The 22932-nt window shown below is 42.0% G+C and overlaps 1 protein-coding gene across 2 annotated transcripts in view; it reads left to right on the forward strand.

Annotated features, from left to right (window-relative positions):
* BCL11B (BCL11B, BAF complex component) overlaps positions 1 to 22932 on the forward strand; it is a 96967-nt gene that overhangs the window by 40303 nt on the left and 33732 nt on the right. The window contains exon 3 of one of the 2 annotated variants that reach the window (XM_027638120.1): positions 2583 to 2798. The exons of the other annotated variant lie outside the window; for it this stretch is intronic. Coding sequence (XP_027493921.1) covers positions 2583 to 2798 — 216 coding nt within the window. The remainder of the gene's footprint in view (positions 1 to 2582; positions 2799 to 22932) is intronic. 2 annotated transcript variants of the gene reach the window in all.

Consider the following 22932-nt stretch of genomic DNA (forward strand, 5'->3'; position numbering starts at 1 on the left):
AAGGTATTGCTCTCTTGCCCCCGGTACCTCTGTTGGGAGGCTCTTACACGATCCCTTTGACCAGATGGTGAGAAACCTCATATTTGCAATCTTAAATCTGTTTCCACACTAGAGGAGATTATTGGGTAAGAGCAGGGAGGGCCTCCCTGTATCCACTTGGTGAGAGTTTTTTGCATCTTGTACACCTCAGGGCTGTGCAGACCACATCAATTTCATCGCCAATGTGGGACACACAAGGATTAGAGAGGAGGCTGTCACTCTCAGGATAGTGCTGTGTGCTAGGGCCCGTGGACCTCCACACTAAAGTCCCATGCAGTTGAGGCTGATGGTGTACTTGGTGGGCTTCATATCGTTTCTCTGTGTGATAATCTCCTTCAAAACCTGTAATATGGCACCACGATGTATAGAGGGCCACGTGATTGCAGGACCCTTAGTCATGGTGGAGCTGCAGACACATCTTGCGTAACCTGAGAAGCAGCTGCCCTGTGCTTTCTATTTTAAATCCCCATTTTAAGCTCATGACTTTCCCAGCAAGGACAAGTGCCTAGGCAGCTCAACCCAGTCTAGCTATTTTTATTATATTAAGAATATAAGATACAGTAGTTAAGTCATTGGAGGGAATCTGTGTTACTTTTTGCATGTTCCATGAAAAAAACCAAACTTGTTACACGTATCATAAACACATTGAAATCCATGTCTGACATCAGTTTCCACATGCATAGTGCACCATCCTGCCCAAAATACAATGTAGATATGATCTGGATAGCAGTTATCATTACCTGTTTGTGTAGTACTTTCAGAGAGATGAAAGAGTTACAGAAGTCAAACAACAGAGCCCCCAAAATAAAAAAAATCCTTCCTTGTCCCACAAGCCACAGAGATGGCTTCTATTTAAAACCAGTCCTCACAAAAGAGCATAAATTTTATCCTTGATGCTTGAAGCTCAAGTATTTACACAGGGAATTTAGACTCTTCACTTGTGGTTTTGGCAAAAGCTTCACACAAATGTTTTGCACTGGTGGTCTCTTAGCCATTTTAGATAAACGCCAAAATCAAATGCAGTCCTTGCAGACTGGAGCGCTGGATGCTGTGCCAAGGATGAAGTATCCCCGTTTGCCTCACATGTGTAGCTGTCAGATCAACATACAGGCCTGGTTTCCAAACAGGGACTCTCAGGGTGGAGAGGCTCCCTTGGAAATTGTTGCATGTTTAGGGTCAGAGGGAGCATGGATAAATATTTCTCCTTGCTGCTACAGTGTCGGTTCCTATAGAAAATGTTGGTTTTTTTCTAGGGTTGGGGGAAACACAGATAAATATTTCTCCTTGCTGCCGTGGTGTTTGCATGTATCTGCAAGGCACACACTCATGCACAGCCAGAGTTGCAACCATTTAGAAAGAGACCATTTGCCAGAAGGTACCCCACAATTAGCACACATATTTCCTGATATAAATACAGGGGGAAACTGTGGTTTCTGATCTACCACTGTGCGGTAACTATTGGCAAATGCCAGCTTTTTAATGGCGACTACTCTACCACATATCTTCATTTAGAGACTGCCCTTGATTAGTAGCTGCCCTTTAGTTAATAACTAAGTGGTAGGCATAGTTTTAAATGGAGGGATTAGGATTCCCAGTAGATAGAAAGTAGTGCCATTCACTAAGCTTCCTTTTAAATTCTGCTAATTCATGCCAGCCAAAAACATGACTTCTACATGATTGCATGTATGTGTCTGTGTGTCTGTATTTGTGCAGGTGAATGTCGATATTTAAGACTTGTATCTTAGTTTTTCAAAGCCACAGAGTTCAGTTTGGACTAGTGCCAGTAGGAACAAGCGCTTCCAGTGGAGCAGGGGAAAACTTTTAAATACAGCTTTTAAATGGCAGGTTATTCCTAGAGGGGTTAAAAATAAATAATACGGTTGGAGGTTACAATATCATCTTTTAGCTGCGAGGAAAAAGGTTGTTCCCTTCCTCGCAGGCTCAGTAGGGAAGCAGCCTGCATAATCGGGGCGTGCAAAATGCACAACTGGCCGCAGCTCAAGCGGGAAGGCAGAACACGGCCGCCAAGGCTTCCTTCTGGGAGCTCAGCTCCTGGCACCTCGCTGGAGCCATTTGAGCTCTAAGTCACCTCACTTTGTCCGGGCTGGTGTGTGGAGCCCGCTTCAGCAGCGGCTCAGCAGAAAGCCTGCCCAGTTTTGTGTCAGCTCATTGCATTAACACAACCATAAAACAATAATCTCCCTTTTGATTTGGTCCCTGACCAAGTGCTGGTGGCGACTGGTGGCAACGTCCGCTGCCTCTGACTCTGCTCCGTGCCAGGGCTAGCCATCCCCCACCTTCACCCCACTCCATGCGTACCACAGGCCCCCAGCCTGTGTTTGTGGGTCCCCCAGGTCTCTTCTTATTCTTCCCCTGTCCAGTGTGAGCCTGGCAGCCTCAGCCGGACACAGAGAGGGGTTCAGAGCAAGTGTGTGGTGTGTTAGGCAGCCAGCCCCCGCCTCACTTGTTTCCCCTGATGATGCCTCCTCTGTCCCTTCAAACTTAGATCCGACTGACAGTTTTTTCTATTGTTTTTTCTCCAGGGCCGTCCAGGCCTGCAAACCTGCCGGGGGCTCCCATAGCTGCCTCCTCCCACCCTCACACATCCGTGATCACGTCACCTCTCCGCGCATTGGCCTCCCTCCCGCCCTGCCTTAGCCTGCCCTGCTGTGGTGCACGTGCAGTCTCAGTTGGCGGGACTCAGACTGAGATTCAGACTGAGACGTCAGGCACATTTGGATGTCATTGTCAGTTGTCAGGTAATAGAAATACTTTTTTTTTTTGTTGCTATCTGAAGGTCAGTAGTGCTGCCAAGTGATGTCGTCTTTGTTGTGGGAGAGCTACCTTTGCTGGGTCGCATGGGGAAGGTAGAGAAAATGCCTTAAACCCCTTTCCTCCATCCGTCTTTACTCTGGAAGAGGATGGGGAGTGGGAAAGGGCATGTGATTCCCTCCATTTGCCCATCCCTCCCTTCCTACCTGCCCACCCTCAGTTGTCACCCGCAGCCACTGCCGGGCCGTCTGTGCCATGTTGTTAACAAATGTCTGAGACTCCTCACAGAACGTGATACCCCAGTATCAAGATTTCATCTCTCTGGGATGCTTATCTTAAGCTTAATTGGATAACATTTAACATCTGAGGTATTTTTATTTCACTCTTTTCTTTTGCCCTCCCTCCTCAATCATTCCTATTAAAGGCTCTCCTCCGTGTCCATGTGCACACAGGGTGTATGTGCTCCATGCTGTTTTCTCCCTTGCTTTGAGAAAATGCTCCTTGGTAACTCACCATGCATCCCTGGCCTCTACCCCATCAGCTTTTCTTTTCCTTTATTCCTTTTGGATGCCTGACTTTTGTCACCACAAGGAGGGGAAAGTAATGTGAAAATGAAGGCACACCAAGCTAGCCAAAGAGAACACGGACATATTGTTGCCAGATCCCATCATTTCAGACCCAGTGATCTCTTTGAAATCAGTGGGTGTTTCTGAGTATGGCTCAGCTGCAAGACTGGGTTTATGGTGAACTGCAGGCTGGAAAGGTGAAAAGCAGTGGGGGTTTAAAAAAAACTACAGATGTGGCAAAATCCACAAATGTTTATGGAGTCTCACTGTGGTGGGCCAAACCCCACAGCTCTCATTCATGATAACATGCGTGTAGTTTTAATAGGGAGTTCCCCAAATCATTCTGGATAAGTAAAGTGTGAGGACCAGAGGATTTAGAGAGACAGCAATGACTGTCAGCAGTAAAGCCCTTGGGAAATAGCTCCTCATTTCCCCCCTGAAGCTGGCAAAACTTTGCTGTGCTCAGCTTATTCCTTCCACAAGTAGTGGTACCACCTGGCTACAGTATGCTGTATCTAATGAGAATATCCCTGTACATCTCTTATTGATGTAATAAAACAAGACAAAAAGATTTGCAAGAAATTTAAATTTGTATCTTGGAAACTCTTGTTTTTGAAAGATAAAATATTCTCAGGAGGAGGCTCTCTTCAGGGTGCTGTTTTGACCTTGGGTGAAGCTCAGGGCATGCAGAGAAGGCTCCTATGCTGCCTGGAGGATACTCAGCTTGCACCCATGTGCTTGCACTGGAGTGCAGGCACTGGGCTTGCAGCAATGTGCTATGTGGTGAGGTGCTGTCAGTGCATCTGCAGGTTTGGTTAGATTTTCTGCCGTGTTCACTGTGGTGGGGGATGCTGTTTTAATCAGACTGCTTCGCAGCCTTGGCAGATCGACCAACTGGCCCGAGATGGATGTTGAGACAGGTTCTTGCAAATGGTGAGCATTGGATCAGAAAGTCAGATAGCTCCCCCATCTCCTGCCTTCCCTCCTCCCAGTAACCAGTAAACCAAACTGGAATTTATCTCCTGTTTTGCTGTTCTCTGTCTTTGCTGGTGTAGACTGCACACATGTGCTTTTGGTACTCAGGTGGTTGTAACAGTGAACTGAATGCCCTGGTTCCCTATTGCTTCTGATGCCAGTAGCTAGTGGTAAGGGAAGCAAGTACAACTAAAAATAGAAAAGGAAGGAAGGAATAACTTATTAAAGAATGTGGGAAGGTGAGGCTTTTGTACTTTGTGTACTTTGAGTTCTCACTTTGGAGTTCTGTGCTGTGAGTTTTCAGAATTGCCTGTTTGCTGGGAGAGCGATGCCAGCTCTGTGGAGAGAGAGACCTGTTATCATGGCTTCCTGTAATTACTGCTGCAGTCTGCGGCACTTAGAGAATAGGTTATATCAAAGTGCATGCTACATGTTTATGACAGTAGTTGGTCAAGGTCTGCTTGAAAGAAACATTTTCTTCCCTTGAAAAAGGAGATTATGTCTGTTTAACCCTTTCTTAGCTCACATAGAATTCACTGTACGTGAGCCTGGCCATGGTTTAAACCCCATGGCAAGGGTTATGGGATCTTTCTGTCCCCCAAAATATTTTGTGGAAATGAAAGAAAAATGAGTTCTTTGTGTGGACTAATAATCTAGTGACAATCCCTGTATTGTGCCCTCTTTTTTAATATAGACATTTACAATAGTCTCCTGCTCCAGCTTTAGAGATCAGCTTGTCTCTCTGACTTGATTAGCCTTTTATTCTGTCAACCCTGTTCTTCCTTCTGAGGAATTGTTTCCTTCTTTGAACAAAAACCATGAACAGTTCTCGCCTCTCCTCATCCTTCATTGTTTCTTACCTTTCCTGTTTTTCAGCATTCATTTAATTCAGGACCTGGAGTTTTTCTGTGCAGTTCTCAAACAGGCTGTGACTCTGAAGGCTTGAAGTTGCAGGTACTCCCAAATCTCTGCTGGGTACTCACAAATAAGGCCCTCAAGAGTCCCTCACAACAGTTTGTGCTTGAGAATCTAAACTTCTGGAAGCCAGTGGGATTTGGGGTACACATGTGTGAAAAACTGCATTTGGAAATCTCCGACCTAGATAAGAGCGATCGTCCTGGATGCTGAGTAGCATTCAGTCATGCACAGAGGAACTCATGCTGCCTCATCCAGAGCTGTTAGTGATCTTTAGAAAATGTGCTGCTGATAGTGGTTTCAATCACAGTAAATGGTGCTGGGACATCTGCTTGGATGTCCACTGTGCCTCTCGGCTGGTGCTGGTAGTGGTCTCCTCAGTATTTGTTCAATTCTTTGTATTCGGGGCACCACAGGATGAGGAATTTGCAATTAAAGGTCTATATTTTTCCATGCGATTAAAAAAAAAATCTACCACTGGTTCAAACTCTCTCTCAATCTATTTATTTATTTATTTATTGCCTCAGAGGCTTTTGTCTGTTGAATTGGGTTCTCCTGTTTAAATGTTTTTAGTGCCTATTTAATTAGAAGTTGGAATAGACTAATGAAATTCACAGGGTTGTGTAGCTTGGATCTAAAATATAAATGGGCAAAGCATTCATTCTGCTTTACCCCTTGCCAGATTAGGGTGCTTTTTTGAGCCTGCTTTTTATTTCATTTCAATGAATTGCAACTGCTCAGAGTAACTGTAAAATACACACAGGTTTTTTTGCATAACAGAGACATGCAAATGATTGTTGAGAGACGTAATTATGTAAAGAAAAGTATATGCCTGTATGTGTGCACGCATACACTGTGATGCTTTTTGTGGGGCTATTTTTTCACAATACATCTTCATAAGACTCTTTTTATGATACTGATTTATTAATATTGTACATTAAGGCTTAAATTGTCAAAGCTGCCTAAGAGATTTGGATGCCCATTTGCCATTAAAGTTAACGAGAAATGAGCATTGAAAATCTCAGTGCAGAAGTGCATGGCACTTTACAGTGTGCTCTCCAAAGAAAAAAGTCCCTGCCCTGAAGATACTGTGGTGCAAAAGCCCCAGAAACGGGATTGTAATCACACAGAGAATAATTTGTCCCCTGTGCCTGCATTCAGATATATACCTGATCCAAAATCTTCGGACCTGGGCTATGAGTGAGGGTTTTATATACCCCTGTAAAGATAATTAAATCTGTCTAATACACATATATTCATCTAACCAGTGAATCTGCTTCTTTCCCACATGTAGGCTGGTGGAAGGAGGTGGAAAGCAATTAGATACTTAGTTGCATATGTGAAAACAGCAAGTGGGCATGGACAGCAATGATTAATGGACAGAGCTGTGTAGTTTAAAGTCTAAAACAGAGGAAGGCATGGGGCCATAGCTCAGAAGAGAGGAACAAGTTCCTGCTAATTCAAGGAATCAGCTGTATTAGTCGTTAGGACATTCTGAAAATCACAGTCATCTTGTAAAGTTAATATCAATTTACGTGGCTACTGAAATTCTACTTACTGCTTCATTTAACCAGTCTGGTGTTTTCTTGGCAAAGGTTAGCGTGACAGTAAAGATAAAAGCAGTCCCTGTAAGTAAATCATAGGTTTTTAAAAGAATACTTTTCCCTCCTTCTATTATATCACCGTATTAATTTTATGTTGGTTTTATAACTGGAGTCGGCCAATAAGAGGAGCTGGATTAGACCACCCTGCTGTAAAAAGCTTGATGCAATTAATACAGTCTGTCTAGAAAGCAGTATTATTTCAAAAACTTTTATGTTAATGATATGGTATGCACTCGGCACATTTCTTACTTGAACAAGAAGCAAGCTTTTGTTCACTCCAGACTGGGTTTTATTAACACAGGAGGATCAATGGAAAACAAAACAGTAATCAGAGCAGAGAATGCAAACTCATCCAGCAAAAACCTCCTAACTCATCATGTCCCAGGACAATGGCTCATACTCTACTCCCCCTTTTTTTCTTCAGTGGAATCTCAAAAAAAAAAAGAAAAAAAAAGAATAAAAAAAGAGTGCACTAAAACTTGATTTCTGCTTAGTACTTTTTGAGAGGAGAAAGGGAACTGGGTGTAAGTGTCTGAAGGCAGACAAAGACCTATAGTTTCCCCAAGACCCTTTGTAAATGTATCTTTTCATTTTGCTGCATAAAGAAGAGATTTGCATAAAGTACTGGCTAGGGAAAGATCCCCCTATTAGTCATAGTTGCATGTATTTATTTACTTTAGTGAAATGTTTAATGCATGCTTTGCTAGAACTGACTTAGTGGATGGTACTTACAGAGTGCAAGGGTATGTGAGAGATGTATATACTAAAACCAGTAATGCATCATCTGAGTGTATTCATCCATCTTTACACCTGTCTGTCAATCTATGTGTTCATCCATTTACCCAAGTATTAAAATCATATGTGACCTGCTGTCTATGCAGCTCTCCATCTCACCAGATATTAAAATCAGATCCAAACTCAACATAGGTGGGTCTAACAGAGACTTATTTTTTGACTGAATGATGTGTTTGTCAAGAGGCAGCGAAGGGACTTTAAGATCACAAAGAGGTGGCTAAAATGAGGGTGCTGCACGGGGCAGGGTCACTGGCAATGTGAGTATGACGGTGGCTTTGTTCTAGGCAGATGGCTGATCAGTATAACTTTGTAAGTCCTAATTATGTCAAGTTAAGAACCAGAAGGAGCAACAGTGATATTTAAAGGTGCTTTAAAGTGGATGCTTGCCATTTCCAGACATCCCAGGAAAAAAAAAGAAAAGCCCTTAATTACAATAGTAATGGGTAGAACTGAGTCTGGCAGTCTTGGGACAAAATGGTTCAAGGCAACATTGCCTGCAGTAAGGACAATGGCTCCAACATTGAGAGAGTTAACTCGATCGCATACCACTACACTGAGCCCAAGAGTCTGAACTCTTCAAACGCTCCAAATGGAGAGCTAAATCAAAGAATCCTGTTTCAAATCCATCCAAGATGTTGCTGTTTTTCTCCTCTGACAGGAGAAGCATTTGGAAGTGCAGTTTCTTTCTTTTTTTATAGCTGTCTTAAAAAGGAGTTTGGATGTTTAGCACAGCTGGTGCTCATTACATTATGCACTATCAATAAAATAGCATGTGTAATTAATTTTTAATGCAGTGCTGTATGCAGCGCTTTAAAGCAGTTACTGTATGGGGAGAGCCGACACCGGTCACTGACATCAGAAATATTGAAATAGAGGGCTAGATTTTGCATTTTTAAAGGGTGTATGTGTGAGTGGGGGAAGGGTAATTCCCAGCCAGCAGTTTCCTGGCCACAGTCAAATTTAAAAATATAGGAACAAGATGGATGAAGGTGATTTTATAATTTACTTATTGGAATGAATGATTTTATTTCCTTTTAGAGTTTGCTGAGCGATGGCTGGATTAGGAGTAGGTGACTTCAGAGTATAGGTAAGCACCAGGGCAGCACACAGCAACTGATCCATCTTTGTTAAAGCACAAACAGGCTTTGGTGGTATCAGGTGGGAGATGAGGCAAAAAGGGAGCTTATGAGAAAGCAGTGGAAGGCCATTTCTGTTCTATCTCATTGAACAGTTTTGTTTTTTAAGGGCTCTTTTTTTGTGCTTTCTTGTTCCCATTAGTAATAACCCCCATTTTTTTCCCCCTTGATTCATTAAACATTTGGGAGTATTGATAGTTTGGAAGGGAGAGTGTAGCTTAGTTGCAAAGAGGCACCACTGATGGTAAGGTGCCTGCTGCTCTAACAGAAGACCCAAGCAAATTAGAGTCTTCTTTTTTTCTTTGTGTTTGTGCACTACTTTCCATAAGACAGCAGCATAAATGAAGACTACTTTAATGGGGTGCGGTAGGCAAGGTTTGGGCAGCATCTATCTTTCGGTGCCATTATGTCCAGAAACACCTCGATTGTCTGAAGGAGGAGCAGACCTCCTCTTGAAGTTGTAGCATGGCGCATGTTTGTATTCAGCAAAGGGACAGGAATGGCTTTCATGTTTCTGATGTAGAGTAATCATTGGGGATGGTTTACAGTATGGGACCAGCATCTCCCCTGCTACCACTGCTTTCCCAGCCGTTTTCAGGGAGTTGAATGCCTCTTGGTGAATAATTCCTAAATAGAGAAGAAATCAACTGCAGGAAGAGAAGGAAGGAAGCAATCACCTAAAAAGCAACAAAATTAGGGGTAGTGCTTGTCAGGTGCCTTGCTTTTTGGTCGGGCAATGCACCAGTTTTGTAAGAGCTGATTTTTTTTTTTATACACATGCATGAGGCATAAATGTTTGCAATTATTCTTTCTTTCTCTCAGTAAATTGCTGTTCCTTTGTACATAACATATGCTAAACAGTTCACTTGTACAGCCTCACCTGGCATATTCAGGATGGAGTTTCCTCCTGCCCCTTCAGCAGTAGCTTTTTGTCATCACTTTTCTTCTCGCTTTCTGTCAGATTTGTGCGGACATGTTTGTGTGTCTGAGCCAGGAAGTGAATTGGCCTGTTCAGTTTGTGAGAACAGAGATAAATCTCTCGTGCACAAATATAATGCTCAGTGTCAAAGGAAGTAGGGCAAGCTATGGTGTATGGTGTAGGTAGTTGTGATGAGAACTGCTCTTGAGTTCACAAGCCAGAGTGGGAAAAGTGGAGGCAACAGAGGGGCGTTGTACGTTTCGTAGTGAAATTGCTTTGTTTTATTTTATTTATTTTAGAGGAATTGGATCATTTATTCCTGGAGTGACTTAGGTTTAGGCCAGCGAACTGAAAAAACATTACCCCGTGTCCCTCCAGAGCTGTCTAATTCAGAGGACCTGGGCTCTTTTTTATTTTTCTGAGTGCTTCATAAAAATAGATGAAAGGAACAGTTCTATGCTCAGATGGGATGCTTTATGTTCAGAAAGGGATTTGAGTCAAAGAAACCATGCTGATGCACCTCGCATGTGCCCCACTGGGCTTCTGTGTTCTGCATGTTGGTCCTTCTATCTGCTGAGCAGTAAACATCTGAGCAACTGTTAGCAACATATGTTTTTATGCTGTTTGCTTTCTTTTGGACAGTCTTTTTCCAAGCATTTTTGCAGTATGCACAGAAATCTGGTAGGCTAGTGTGCAGTACATGCCTTTGGTATCTTTATTTTCATCCTGTTTTTGTCTAAATCAAACCATTTCTATGGGTCCCTGTTTCAGCTAATGTAACCTGCCATAGCACAGGGGAAGTCAGGTTCAATGAGACACTAAAACATGCACTTGGAAGGAAGCAGGCAAAAATCCCATGTAGCAAAGGCTTACATTTTTTATGAATTCAGCTATATGAGTCAGAGGTCCTGGGACTTCTGGAATGAGGTTAATGCAGGCACTAAGCAAGGAGATGGGGAGACATAGCCGCTGGAACTGTGCCATGAAACGGTGCTTTGTAAATTAGTGTCTTTGCTATTAACATAAAGAATCTCTGGTTAGAGAGGGGCTGGTTTGCACAACATACCTGAAGCTTTTATGCTTGTTTAAACATCACTTGGCTATTTGAAGCCAACTGTAAATGTATTATTTTCAGTACATCCCCTGGCAATGTGAGGGGAGCATCCCATCCTTTCTGTGTATCAGTCTGTCTCCTTTTATGTCCTGTATTGACCTAGATTACTTCACGTGAGACACAGATCTAAACTTGATCTTTACGTCTCTTCCATGGCTGCGTGACAAATGTAGTGCTTCCAGGGTGTGCTGTGCCATGCCAGCAGTCCAGTGAGAGATGGGTTAGGGGCTGCCTAGGGATGCTTGGCTGAGCATCTTTCTATGAGGTGTTTTCTGACTTCAGTGGTGTTATACTCTTCTTCTAGCTGTGAACATGGTCTATGGAATTCCAGGATGTACAGAGATTTAAATAATAATCAGAGTATTGTTGGTAAATATGTAGCATTTAAAACTGTCCACGGTGATCAGGGCAAAACCCAAAAATTCATGGAACCTTGTAAGACCTCAGCATGGCACCAGTGCCTTTTGCCTGCTGGAGAACTAGTTTTTTCAGTTTGCATCTTCTAACAGAGTTTTGGGTTATTTTCTCCACTCTTCTAGTTGAACAGGGAGAGAGTAAGTTCATTCGTTATGGCACAGACAGGCTTATAATGCAAAGTATGTCCAAAAATTAGATCTGAGTGTTTACAGATTGATTAATCCAAATCCTCTATAAAAATGTGTGAACTGTTGAGTAAACTGGAAACAGGATCATTGTGGTCCTACAGTGAGAACAAGATTAGCAAGTAACTTTACTTTCCTGTAAAACCTTATTAAAAAAAAAAAGGCAATTATTTTTCTATTTTTTCTGCTTTCTCCTCAAACTGACCTATACTTCCATTGTAAATTTGAGGTAGAATCTTAAAAGCTCTGTAGTCTATTGAAGCCAAACACTTCACTGTCATTATCAAGAGAGACATAGAATAGTTGTAAAATGATCCTATGAAATTGCTGTAAACTCCTTCCCAATTTCCTTCGTTCCTTCCGTGCCCATTTTCCACATGGAGCGTTGTGAAATCTGCATCAATGCTGCCCCTGCCTCCATCACCACTGTCACCGTTCATTAGTGCAGTTGAGCACACTCATAACCGTCTGAACTCTTCCCATATTTAGAGCTCTCTAGCCAGCAAATCTTCCCTTCTGCTCTTCCCTTTTCCAGAAAAAACCCAATGGTCAGGGCTTGAGGTGGCCACTTGAGATATAATTTTAATTCAGTGGCCTGGTATCATCCAGAGCTGTAAGGGAGAGCAAAATTGTGAGACAGTACCACCACCCCTTAAATAATTTGCTCCCTGCCCTTTTCTGCTAAGTTTGCCAGGCTGTGTCTTGTGATTATAAACTGAGGTTTCTTAAATTTGTTTTCTCCTTAATAGGTAAAGATGAGTGAATGCTGTTTCTCACTTTCTCCTCACTCTGTCTTCACAGATGTCTTTGCTCTCTGGGGCCAGCTGGCACTGCTGGGGAGGTATTACCCAGGGGATTTCATTGCCCCGGGATTAGATTTCCCCATGTACATGGCAGCATGGAACTGTATTGCATATAGCTCCCTCCCACAAGTCCCAGTGAGTCACCATGCTGCTTGCTGGGCTGTCTGATGGGAACAAGATGCTCTGTCCCTGGCCACCCTGGACATGGAGCTTCTGCCCATCTGTACCTTTCCTTTCCCCTGCTCTGCCCTAGACATTCATATATCTTTCTTTTTTTTTTAATATATCATTTCAGCTTTGCTATAGGGTAGGTCCTTCATTCATGCTGTCACTGCCAGTGGTCCCTGCAGTAACAATTGCAGCATTTTTTTTCTAAAACTCAACTCTAAAGTCAATTTGCTGGTTTTAGTGGTTTTGGGGGTCTTTTTTTTTTTTTCCCCTTCTTTAAATTAACATTTTTTTAAATGGAAATGACTGCTGAAAGTAAACACAGCTTGCAATGTACAGACTTATTGGGCCAGCACAAATTTCCTTAATAAGCTGGGGTATGTGTATGTGCGTGCGCGTGTGTTTTTCCCCTTTAAGCCTTGGAATAAGAGTGCTGTCTCTTTAAATCCTAACTCAAACTTTACTGGCGATTTTACAGGGCCTGGTTTCATTTATAGTGGAGCCAGACTTGCTGTGTGAGAGCCGTCCGCATGCTGGAATTAGTCTTAAGCTTGCTTCTGTGGCGTTGCCAAATTCCATGTTTGTGTTTTATTTAGAATTCTTTTCACGGCCAGTCGAATCTGTTCAGGCACACATAGGCAGTGTTGCGCCCCATGGAGAAAATAAGCAAGTTTGCGTTTTCTTTGGCATAGGCCATGGCCACAAAAGACTGTGGTCTAAAAAAACATTTTTTAAAAGCTATTTTAACCCATAACAGATGTATAAAGTAGGCACACGCATGCCAGCTTCCTTAGTTTTAATTAAAAAATAATTATGGCTTTAATGGGATGCTAGTGACAAATTTGGATGAATGGTGGGTGACATTATCTCAAGGCTTGCTTCAACTTATAAATTAGTGCATTTCTCTTGGCCAGTGGTAGAGATGAAATTAAACGAAGGAGCAGATTAATATTTCTTAAAGTTCCATTGAACCAAATGAAAAATCAAATCAAATAAAAAACCAATGCCCCTTCTTCCATCTCTGCTTCAGATTCCCTTTTGCACGAGACCACAGAACACAGAGGAACAGTTACTTTCTCTGACTGATAAATGATCTGACCAGCGATAAACTGGACTTAGGTTTTCAAGGTACCTCTCCCTTTTTTAATTTCATATTGGTAGCCACACCAGCAAAGTATGGAAGCTGGTGCTTCCATTTATAACCACATCTAACTAGCTAACACGGTACCTCCAAGCCAGGAAATCTTAAATATAAACCTACCCCTACATATCGCATGTTCCAATGGTTCTCTCTCCATACCTTGACTAACTCGCTACAATGCTGGCCATGATTTCTCACATCTTTAGGCTATTTTCAATTTGGGGCTCACCAGACCTGGGCTAGATGCACAGGCTTGCATAGGCAACAAGAGTTTATATTTATGAAGAAATAAACAAAGGAGTAATAAACATGTAATGAGCTAACCCCAGATGCTATCTCTACTGTTATTAGTCAGGTGCATGTAGAGTTGAGGAAAGGAGAGGAAAAGATGAGCCTGAAAGGTTCTGGATATTGAAGGGGGAGAGGTGTGATGGGTTCACTGGAAAAAGTATCTTTCTCCTTCCCATGCAAGCCTCCACCCCACCCACTGTCAGTTTGAATAGGTGCTGAGAAGAAAGGCGATAAAGCAGCACAGCTTTTCAGAGCATGCAGCAGAATCACATTTCCTCTAGACCTGCTTGCCCCACTCTGGTTCTTTCCAGCAGCAAAGACACCCCAGCGTGGGATGGGGCTTTCTGGATGGGAGCAGATGATCAGCTTTATGATCTATGGCACAGGCAGATGAGGATCATTTTGTTTCTGGATGGCAAAACTCTGTTTCCTGTTCTCCGATGTATTCATTCAGGAGACTTCTCATCTGCTTAACATTTAGCTCCCATTGTAAAAAACAACCCTGAAATGCTGCTGGTACATGTAATCTAAATGGGGAGAACTCTTCTTCACTTACACAGTGCTAGTTTTCTGTAACTAACATGTTGAATTTTTTCCTTATTAAAAAGTAAAAGTGACTTTTGGAAAAAGAAAATTGAGGAAAGAGAGAGAGAGAGTATAAGGTGCTTGGTGGATAGCTGTGCACCTTCCCCGTGATCAGTCCCTTTGTCTTGTGATCTACAAATGTTTTACTACTAATTTCCACGCAAATGTTGCAGGGTCCCCCACCTTGCTTGCTGAAAGCTGTCTGCCATGTTAAGCTGGGGAAATCCAGGAAAAGGAAGCTGATCTGCTCGGTTTGAGCCAGTCTGGAGAATTTGAGCTACTCAGGGAGATCTGTTTGATCCCTCGGGGACGGCAGTGTCTTTTCTTGATGTGCAGGATGTCCATTGCCTGAAGCTGAACCAAGCCAGACTCTCTAAAGATACAATTCTTAGGCTTTGTTTAACTGCAGCAAAAGAGAGATTTTCCTTTGTCGATTGAATGAGGATTTCTGTGGTAACATTTCCCTGTGCTTGAATTCCTCATGAGTGAAAATGAAGCTCCAGCATTAAAAACATGAGTCATGTAGTGCAGATGAGAGTAATTTTTGCATTCCTGGAATTTTTGGAAGGGAAACATTACATTCACGATAATCCTTTCAATTATACCTTATTGCTAAAATAATCCATGAGGCATTCAGCAGTAGAGCCTTCTGCTATTTGGTTACAGTTGAGGCTTTGAAAATAGCACCTGAAAGCTTTTAGACTCCTGTGTGTCAGTATCTTAATTTTCTTTTTATGTTGCTGCACACAGGATGGTCTGCCATCCTTTTTATTTACTCCTTAGGAATTTTTTGTTTAATAAATAAGGCTAATTTGATTTGTTCTGATCTGTCTCAAGTATCTAATTGCTGCTGTTGAGAATGATTAATGTCCAGTTGAAAGGATTCCATATCTATAAATGAGAACTGAAAGCAGATGTTAGTTTGATGAACGTGTGCTGCCCATTCCTTGTCTGCGCTGGCACAGAGAGCAGGCTGCTGAGATATTGCTATCTATCAAAAGAGAGATATTAGATGCCAAATACAGTTCAGAGTCACACACCAATCATGAGTGGAGTGAACAGTTAACAAATAATGTATCCCAGGTAGGTTTTTTTCTCTACTTGTGAAAAATCTGTACACAAGACACATTATCCTCAAATTGTCAGAAGTACTTGATGAACTCTAGTTCGAGGGAATGCACTGTGAATTGATGACAACCAGGACTTCGAGTTTTCACTCAAGGCGTAGTGTTGGTATTTTGTCCAAAGACAGGTAATTTCAGTTTCCAGTGCTATTGCATGCACAGTGCTGATTCTGGAGTTAATTCAACCCATAAAAAAGCCCCTGACAAAACCAAACCAACGCTGATACTGTTCTCTTTGCCGTTTGTGGACTGGCTAGTTGCTCAAGCATTTCTGGCAAGCCAGACCAAATTCTTTTCAGAGTTCGTTAGCTTGAGTTCATGCAGATCTGGGGAGAGCAGACAGTAAAAAGAGCAAAAGAATCAAAAGACTGAATTGCCGGGCCACAAGATCAGGTTTTGTATCATCCAGGCAACTTTGGCATACACCTGCAAACAATAAGCACAATAACTTTTTAGATAAAAGTTGGTACAAATGGGATCTTTCCCCAGGGACTCTCCAATTTAGTAATGATGCTTTACAGTCCTTTCACAAGCAGCACTCTCCAGTGCTACTGGGCTTCACCATCCCAGCCAGTGTGTAACAGCAAGTTAGCAGCCAGTGCATGGAGGAGAAATTTTGGACAAGGGTGAGCATTTCTGATAATGACAGTAGTTTCAAAAAAAAAAAAAAACCAGAGACCACTTGCTTTTTAAAGCATCTTTTAAAAATATTTCTGATAGTTTTAAAATCTTCACCAGTATTACTGTGAGCAAAAGAGAAAAAACAGGTTAACAGATTTAGTCACTTTGATTTTTTGTGTGTGTGTGTGAAATAGCCTTTGCATTTTTACTGTTTGTTAAATCACTATTCAGGTAATGTCTATAACTAGAAAACTATTTCACAGGTGGACAGACGGAGATGTAAAGACCAACACAAATCTTCCTTGCTGTCAGTAAATCAGGCTAACTTGGGATATGTGTGTGGCAGGAAAGGGAAAGAGAGAGAGCAGGGGAGATGGAGGATAAAAGGGACAGAGAAAGGACTTGGAGTCATGGAGAAGGATAGGTACTGGCATCCCAGAGCTCTCTCTATGTCAGCTTATGCTGTAATCATGTCAAAATTACAACAGAGTACTTCCAGTGTGACACACTGTTCCCCTGGAACCTGAATAGGAGACTCTAGGTACAGCAGCCATGTGAGAACAGAGGAGAGACTGCTTTTTCAAGATGTTTTTTTCCATTTGGCATTTAACTATAACAGTATTAATTCCAAATATAACTATTTCTTAAAATCCATGTGTTTTGTTTCATAGATGGTACTGAACTGAGCAGTGAGACTTTTTCAGTTAAAGTAACTATACTTTACTGGATAAAGCCTGGTCTTTTAGATTGTTTCTGATGATTTTTCCTGATCTATATCTACCTGGCTGTGCTATAATGTCAATAGTTCCCAGCTGATAGACCTCACAAAGTGATTGGAAATCAGAAAGTGGACCAAAATAAAGTAAATGGTAACTTTCTCCCTATCAGGAGATACTTTCAAGTTATTAAAAAACAAAACCTGATTTTTGTCTTCCTTTACTTCTCTTTCTTTCTCCACCCTCTTCTTAGTTGTTTTTTTTTCTCATAGGCAAGAAATGGAATTGGTGCCAATATGACTGTCCTAAATTAGGCTTGTGAGATACTCATGTATCATGTACATACATCATTACTGGGCAGGCTGTAGTGCATGACAAACTTCATTTCTGTGGAGAAAGCCAGGACTGAAGTCAAGAGATGGGGCACAACTGACCATGTAGTCGAAAATATATGTTGCTATTTCTTTTGATCTAGTCTCTTTATGTGGGGTAGAAGGGAATATCTTTGACAAACTGTTTAAAGGGAGATTTCTTTTTTAATATGGTGACTTTCCTCATTGCAATGAACACAGCCTGTGGAATGAGCTGTGAGTGTGTAATTTTAGCAGGACAGGGCTTGTCCACAGTATTTTATTGTTTCTGGAAGTGGTCATTTGAGCAAGTACACATGTGCTATGAGTAAGTATTGGTTTGCTCTGGCTGCTTCTTAGGTTTTCCTATGAATAAAGGTGTGCCTGGCCCTGGGCAAATTGTGGAACTCCCTTGTGTTGGCAGCAGGAAGGTGTGAAGGGGATGGGAACTTCATGTGGAGCTCATAGCTTGGTGCAGATCTGAGGCTCAGCATCAGGAATCTCATGTTTGCTCTGCACGGACAAATACTCTTTTAGCCTTACACAACTGCAGGCATGGCTGTGAGGTTTAATCATGCATCTAAAATCAAAGGAAAACACCGCACAGGGAGTGTTCCTTGGAAAAAGCAGCTTTAGGAGACCAACAGCAGGCTCTCTTTACAGGTAGGAGAAAACAAATTATTCCTGTCTAGAGGTTCCCACAGATACCAAGGAAAGGCCCCTGTATCTGGCTAAAACAGGAAAATCTAGGTTGAAAAATATTATGAGAGGATTTGAGAATTTGCTGTATACTTTTATCATTATCCAGTGAAAAGCATTAATAAGAAAGGGAGATCCTTGCATTTCAGGTCCTATTCCCTACAGTTTGGGAAATCTAAATTCAAGCCTCTGTTGAATTTTCCCTGTGATTTCGGACTTTTTTCCATGAAAAGTCTCCCACAAACTCAGTAAGGAATTCCAACTCTTCACTCTCTGATGGGAGCATTATAAGGATAAAGATGTGGAAGTTTCTGAAGTGCTCAAATACTAAAATAATAAAAAGTTACAGAAGTATATAAAATAATTGTGAATAATTTAGGATAATTTCTGATGAATTGCTCATCCAGGGCTTTATTGGATGTGATGTAAATGAGGCTGAGGGCCACTGATAGTGATTGATGTTTATCCAACTCTTACTGTGTTTAAAATTCTCACAAACGTATAAGCGGTAGCGCTGTTACTCCTCTCTGTGAAAACAGTGGATCAAATTGTGCTCTCAGGTACAGCAGCTCAAGACCATTGCAGATTAAACCACTGGAAATCAATGGGGTTGCACATTTGTAACTGAGATCAGAATTTGGCTTGGCCTTGTGCGGTGCTCTCTGTGTTAATTCTTGCATCTGAACCTGGAAGAAACGGCTTTTTTATTACAGCAGTGCTTGAAGAGACCCCAGGAAAGTAAGGTGTAAATATCAGCGGCTGCCAACAGCTAGTGGCAGTTTCAGCCTAATAAACTGGAAGTAAATAACTTGGTGATTAGCTGGAATTGGCAGGCCACTTAAACACAGCACTGACTGGGTACATGGTTTTCCCTGTTCACACCTTAGTACTATATCACAGCATGGATGGATGCCTGGAAGATATATGAGCCTCAGCAGAACTTGTTCTGAATCTACCTTGACACTTCTATTTGTAAATAATCTCAATGATAATAACAACAAACAACAATAAGTACTTAGCTAGAACCTTTTATCCTAAGGAGCCCAGAGCACTTCTAATTTGAAGAGTGAGCAAACAATAAATAATGAAATCCAAGTCATTACAGCAAGGGTAGTTTTGTAGTTCAAGTGGTGAACTGGGAAGACAGTGGAAATTGGGGTTTCTTGCTGCTGCTGTCACCACACAGTCCCTCTCTGAAGGTGGCTAACTCCCTTTCCCCCCAATGTGTGTCTGTAGTGGGGACATGTGAGGCTTAATCTCAGGCAGTTATGTGGATAAAGCAAGTAGTGCAAGAACCTAAACAAGATTATTGTGAATAAACTTGTATGTTCAGAGAAATCAAACCTGTGGAGAGACACTCTAGGAAGATATATGATCACACAGCAAGAGAACAAATGAACTCTTTCAGGGCAGGACATAGACGAAGTCCATGGAAGTTATGAGGAAAATCAGTTGCTATTGATTCAGTGAGCGTTAGGTCAGGTTTCTTGCTCCCTGACTGCCATTAAGTTGTATTTCAGGAGACAAGAGGACATTTTGGCAAGGACTGTAAGAGAAAGTTTGGCACGGTCCACTCATTTTTGCTACTGCCATGGTCCTGTCTCACTTCTCTCACTTCTTACATCTTCTGTACTGCAAGTAGCAAGAAAAGATTCTAGTGCAGTTGTCTTTTGCTGCCTTTCTGAGTCCTACTTTAAGCTCTAATACACTGGCTTACTTTAACATTTTGTTTCTCCGCTGTGTTACTTTACTTTTTCCTTTGCAGTGATGAGGTTCCTATTGCAAGGAGGAATTCCCCTCTCCCATGTAATAAAATGACCAGACTGAGTTAGCATTATGTTCTCAAAGAGGAAAGGATATAAAATACTCAAGCAGTGCCAGGTTGTCTGACAGAATTAATACTTTACAGTATTGTGTCATTCCTGCAGCCTCTTCTTTTCAGTTACCCATCCCTCTTAGTCATTTCATTAGTCATTATTTTGGCAAGGGGTGTAGCAATCTGGTTTGATTGGAAAGCAGCAGTCTATATTGTCCAGTTTTGTTACCTATGGTGGCTATCATGTTGAAATGTAAATTTCTAAGAATTTAGGCTGTGTATGGGTCAGAAAGTGTAGTGCTTCTTGACTCCTTCACTCCCTGAAGTACACAGTTGTGGTGGTTTAGAAGTGGAGTGATAATCCTTAAAAATGCTGCAACTTGCCTGAGATTGTGTAGCATAGTTCATCTTTGTGGTTTCTCCTAATCAGCCCTCACAGGTGTGTATGACCATTTTACAGGCAGGAAAAAAAACAAAGGGCTTGGGCACAAATTTGGTTAATAAGTTCCTAGCCTCTAGAAATCTGGTCTGGTCATGTTGCTACATGAATAGCAGGCATAAAATGAATGTATGGTTGAAAGTGATTTGCTTTGGGTTTGGATTAGGCCCATAATCCAGGTCAGCAGTTATCAAATTATCTTGCAGAAGGTAAGAGTATTTTGGCCCAAGGTAGTCAGAACTGAAATGCATGACAAAATCTACAATTCCTGCTTAGGAGTGCTAAAACTTGGGTATGGAGATACTGGAGCATTTCTGATCAAATCACGGGTTTTAACTTTTACTGTAATTGAGAACATGCAAAATAATTCTTTTTTTAAAAAAAAGAGGGGACCTGAAAGATTTAAATGTAATTAATTTTGTATTGTTGAGATTAAGTATTTAATACCTGGAGCACGCCGGGAAAACAAACCAGGGTTGGGTGCACAGTGTGAGTCTCCAGGTTTTGAAGAAGCCAGGAATCCATAATGGCTGCTTTATGTGGGTTTTCTTCATTTCTTCAACCTCTTGGGCAAAAGTGAGAGCTGTGCGCACTATTTTGCGAGCAGACATGAGCTCGTTCTGCCCATGCTTCAAGCCAACTGGACCCAAGCCAACCTGCAGCGGAAGCCGTACAGCTGCACGAGCGAGGATGTCGAGCCCCAGCCCCGTTCCTCTGCAGGGCTTGTTAGCTTGGGTTTGGGGTTCTACTAACCGCAGCTACCTGTCCTCTGCCTTGGTGCTGGCTTGTGCCTGGCCAGGCTAGAGTGCAGGCGGGGTGAGCCTTTGTCAGCCTGCCAGATACCATGTAGACATACCCTTCCTCACCCTAGGCAGCAGTTTCTCAGGCACTTAATTTTCGTTGAAGTCAGCATGAGCAAACGTTAGTCACCTTTGAGTAGCGGTTGCCAAAGGAGGTCCTTTGTGTAATGCATAGATTTAGCAATCTAGGCATTGACTTTGCATTACTAATGTTTGGTCTGCTTTCTCCCAGGCCTTTCCACTCTCGTGGTCACTGTCAACCCCCTTTCCTGCTAGCTGCTCCAGCTCCGTAATTGCATCTGACTGCAGGGATACAGTTGTCAGCCCTGAAGAAGTCTCTAGACTTTATTGCCACCCTCCCTCAGGCGATGCAGTTTGCCACCAGCCCTGAGAGGCTGGTTTGGAGTCTCTTGAAGTTGCTGAGATCTTGATAGTGCTTTATGGTGATATTGCTCTTTCTCTTCACCTTGAAGAGGGGAGTGGCGATTTAGCCAGAAGCGAACAAGTAACTTCAGCAAGCTGGTGCTTCTTCCCTATGGAGTATATTATATGTTTCACCCCAGAGGGTACAAACTATGGTTTACCGAGTAAAAAAAAAAAAAGGTAAAAAGAAGTTGGTGCTGGCTCATGTTTCTGAGTTGTCTGAGACCAATCAAAATTGGTCTCTGTAATTCAAGGAATTGTAAAAATACATTATATTATCTGTTACTAATTCACTAGTATTCCTTCCTGTTTGGCTCCTTGCTGAGGAAACTTGAACTTCATAGTGATATAAAAGCTTGAAATTGCCCAGAAAAATTCTCCTCTCACTTTTTTCAGGTGCTAGCACTAGTGTTCTGAAAAACCCCACATGGTCTAGGTGTGAAAATGTGGTCTGTTAAACTCACCAGAAACTTCATGTTGACTTCTGTCAGGTTTCTCATAAGGATTTACGTCCTAAGAATTGAGAATAGCAAATGTCCACTTTGCATCAATTTTTAAAGTCTCAAATTGTGTTTTTTTTCCTACTGGAACTGAAACTTAAAATTTCTGAGAAATTAAACTTGGTTTTCAGTTTGTTAGACAAAACCATGATATTTTATATCTGATGACTTCTGGGTCAGTATCAATACTGCTTCAACATTTTTCTCCCAGATCATTTGCAGTCTGACAAAAAGAGTTGAACATGGATCTCAGAACTACTCAGGAAGGTTCCTGATCGCTTGGCAACTCTCTTTCTTCTCACTTGCACAGTCTTTCTATGAAACTTCATTGAAACTCAGCTCTTAACACAGGTCCTATTAGCCATCAAAAATATTTGGTAAAAGTGTCTGAGCCGCTCTAGTTCATGATCTTCAAACTTGTTTTAACTTCAACCACGTCAGGTCTGTAAGAAAGGGTCTGCATTAGTCTGTGAAAAGAATTGGGCTTTACGTGTTGACTACGTTGCTTGGCAGGTACAGTTATCCTCAAAGAGCTTTTTTAATGTGATAGACATAAGAAAAGCCTTTCCATTGTCTCTTCCATGTCCTGAGTTTCCCAGCTAGATTACAAATGGAATATGAAAGTCCAGACATGGGTCACTCAGCCCTGGGGTGTTACGGATGCCCTCTTAGATCTGTGAGGAAAGTGGTGGAAACATACCTTGTAGAGTGGATGCACTTCACAGTTGGAGAGATGTAACCTAATTTGTTCAACTATCACAAAACACTCATTTCATTTCCATTGCTACAGTTTTGTCTAGAACTGTTCAAACCCTGCAGGGTTCAGTTCACAAGGTTGTATGTTAGCTGAACCCTGCTCTCAGGTTGAGGAAGGGTGGGTGGAGAATCAAACCTTTCAAGTTTGCTTAGAGGGATGAATCTGAGAAATTCACACCTTCAGAACTCCTCATCGTCTTCCTCTACTCACACGTGCACTGAGCCCTTTTGTACTCTTTTTTTAGGACTTTGTAGTGATCCTG

Source organism: Corapipo altera, unplaced genomic scaffold (genome assembly GCF_003945725.1).
Source record: "Corapipo altera isolate COAL_440 unplaced genomic scaffold, ASM394572v1 23, whole genome shotgun sequence".
In the NCBI taxonomy this organism is placed as follows: domain Eukaryota; kingdom Metazoa; phylum Chordata; class Aves; order Passeriformes; family Pipridae; genus Corapipo; species Corapipo altera.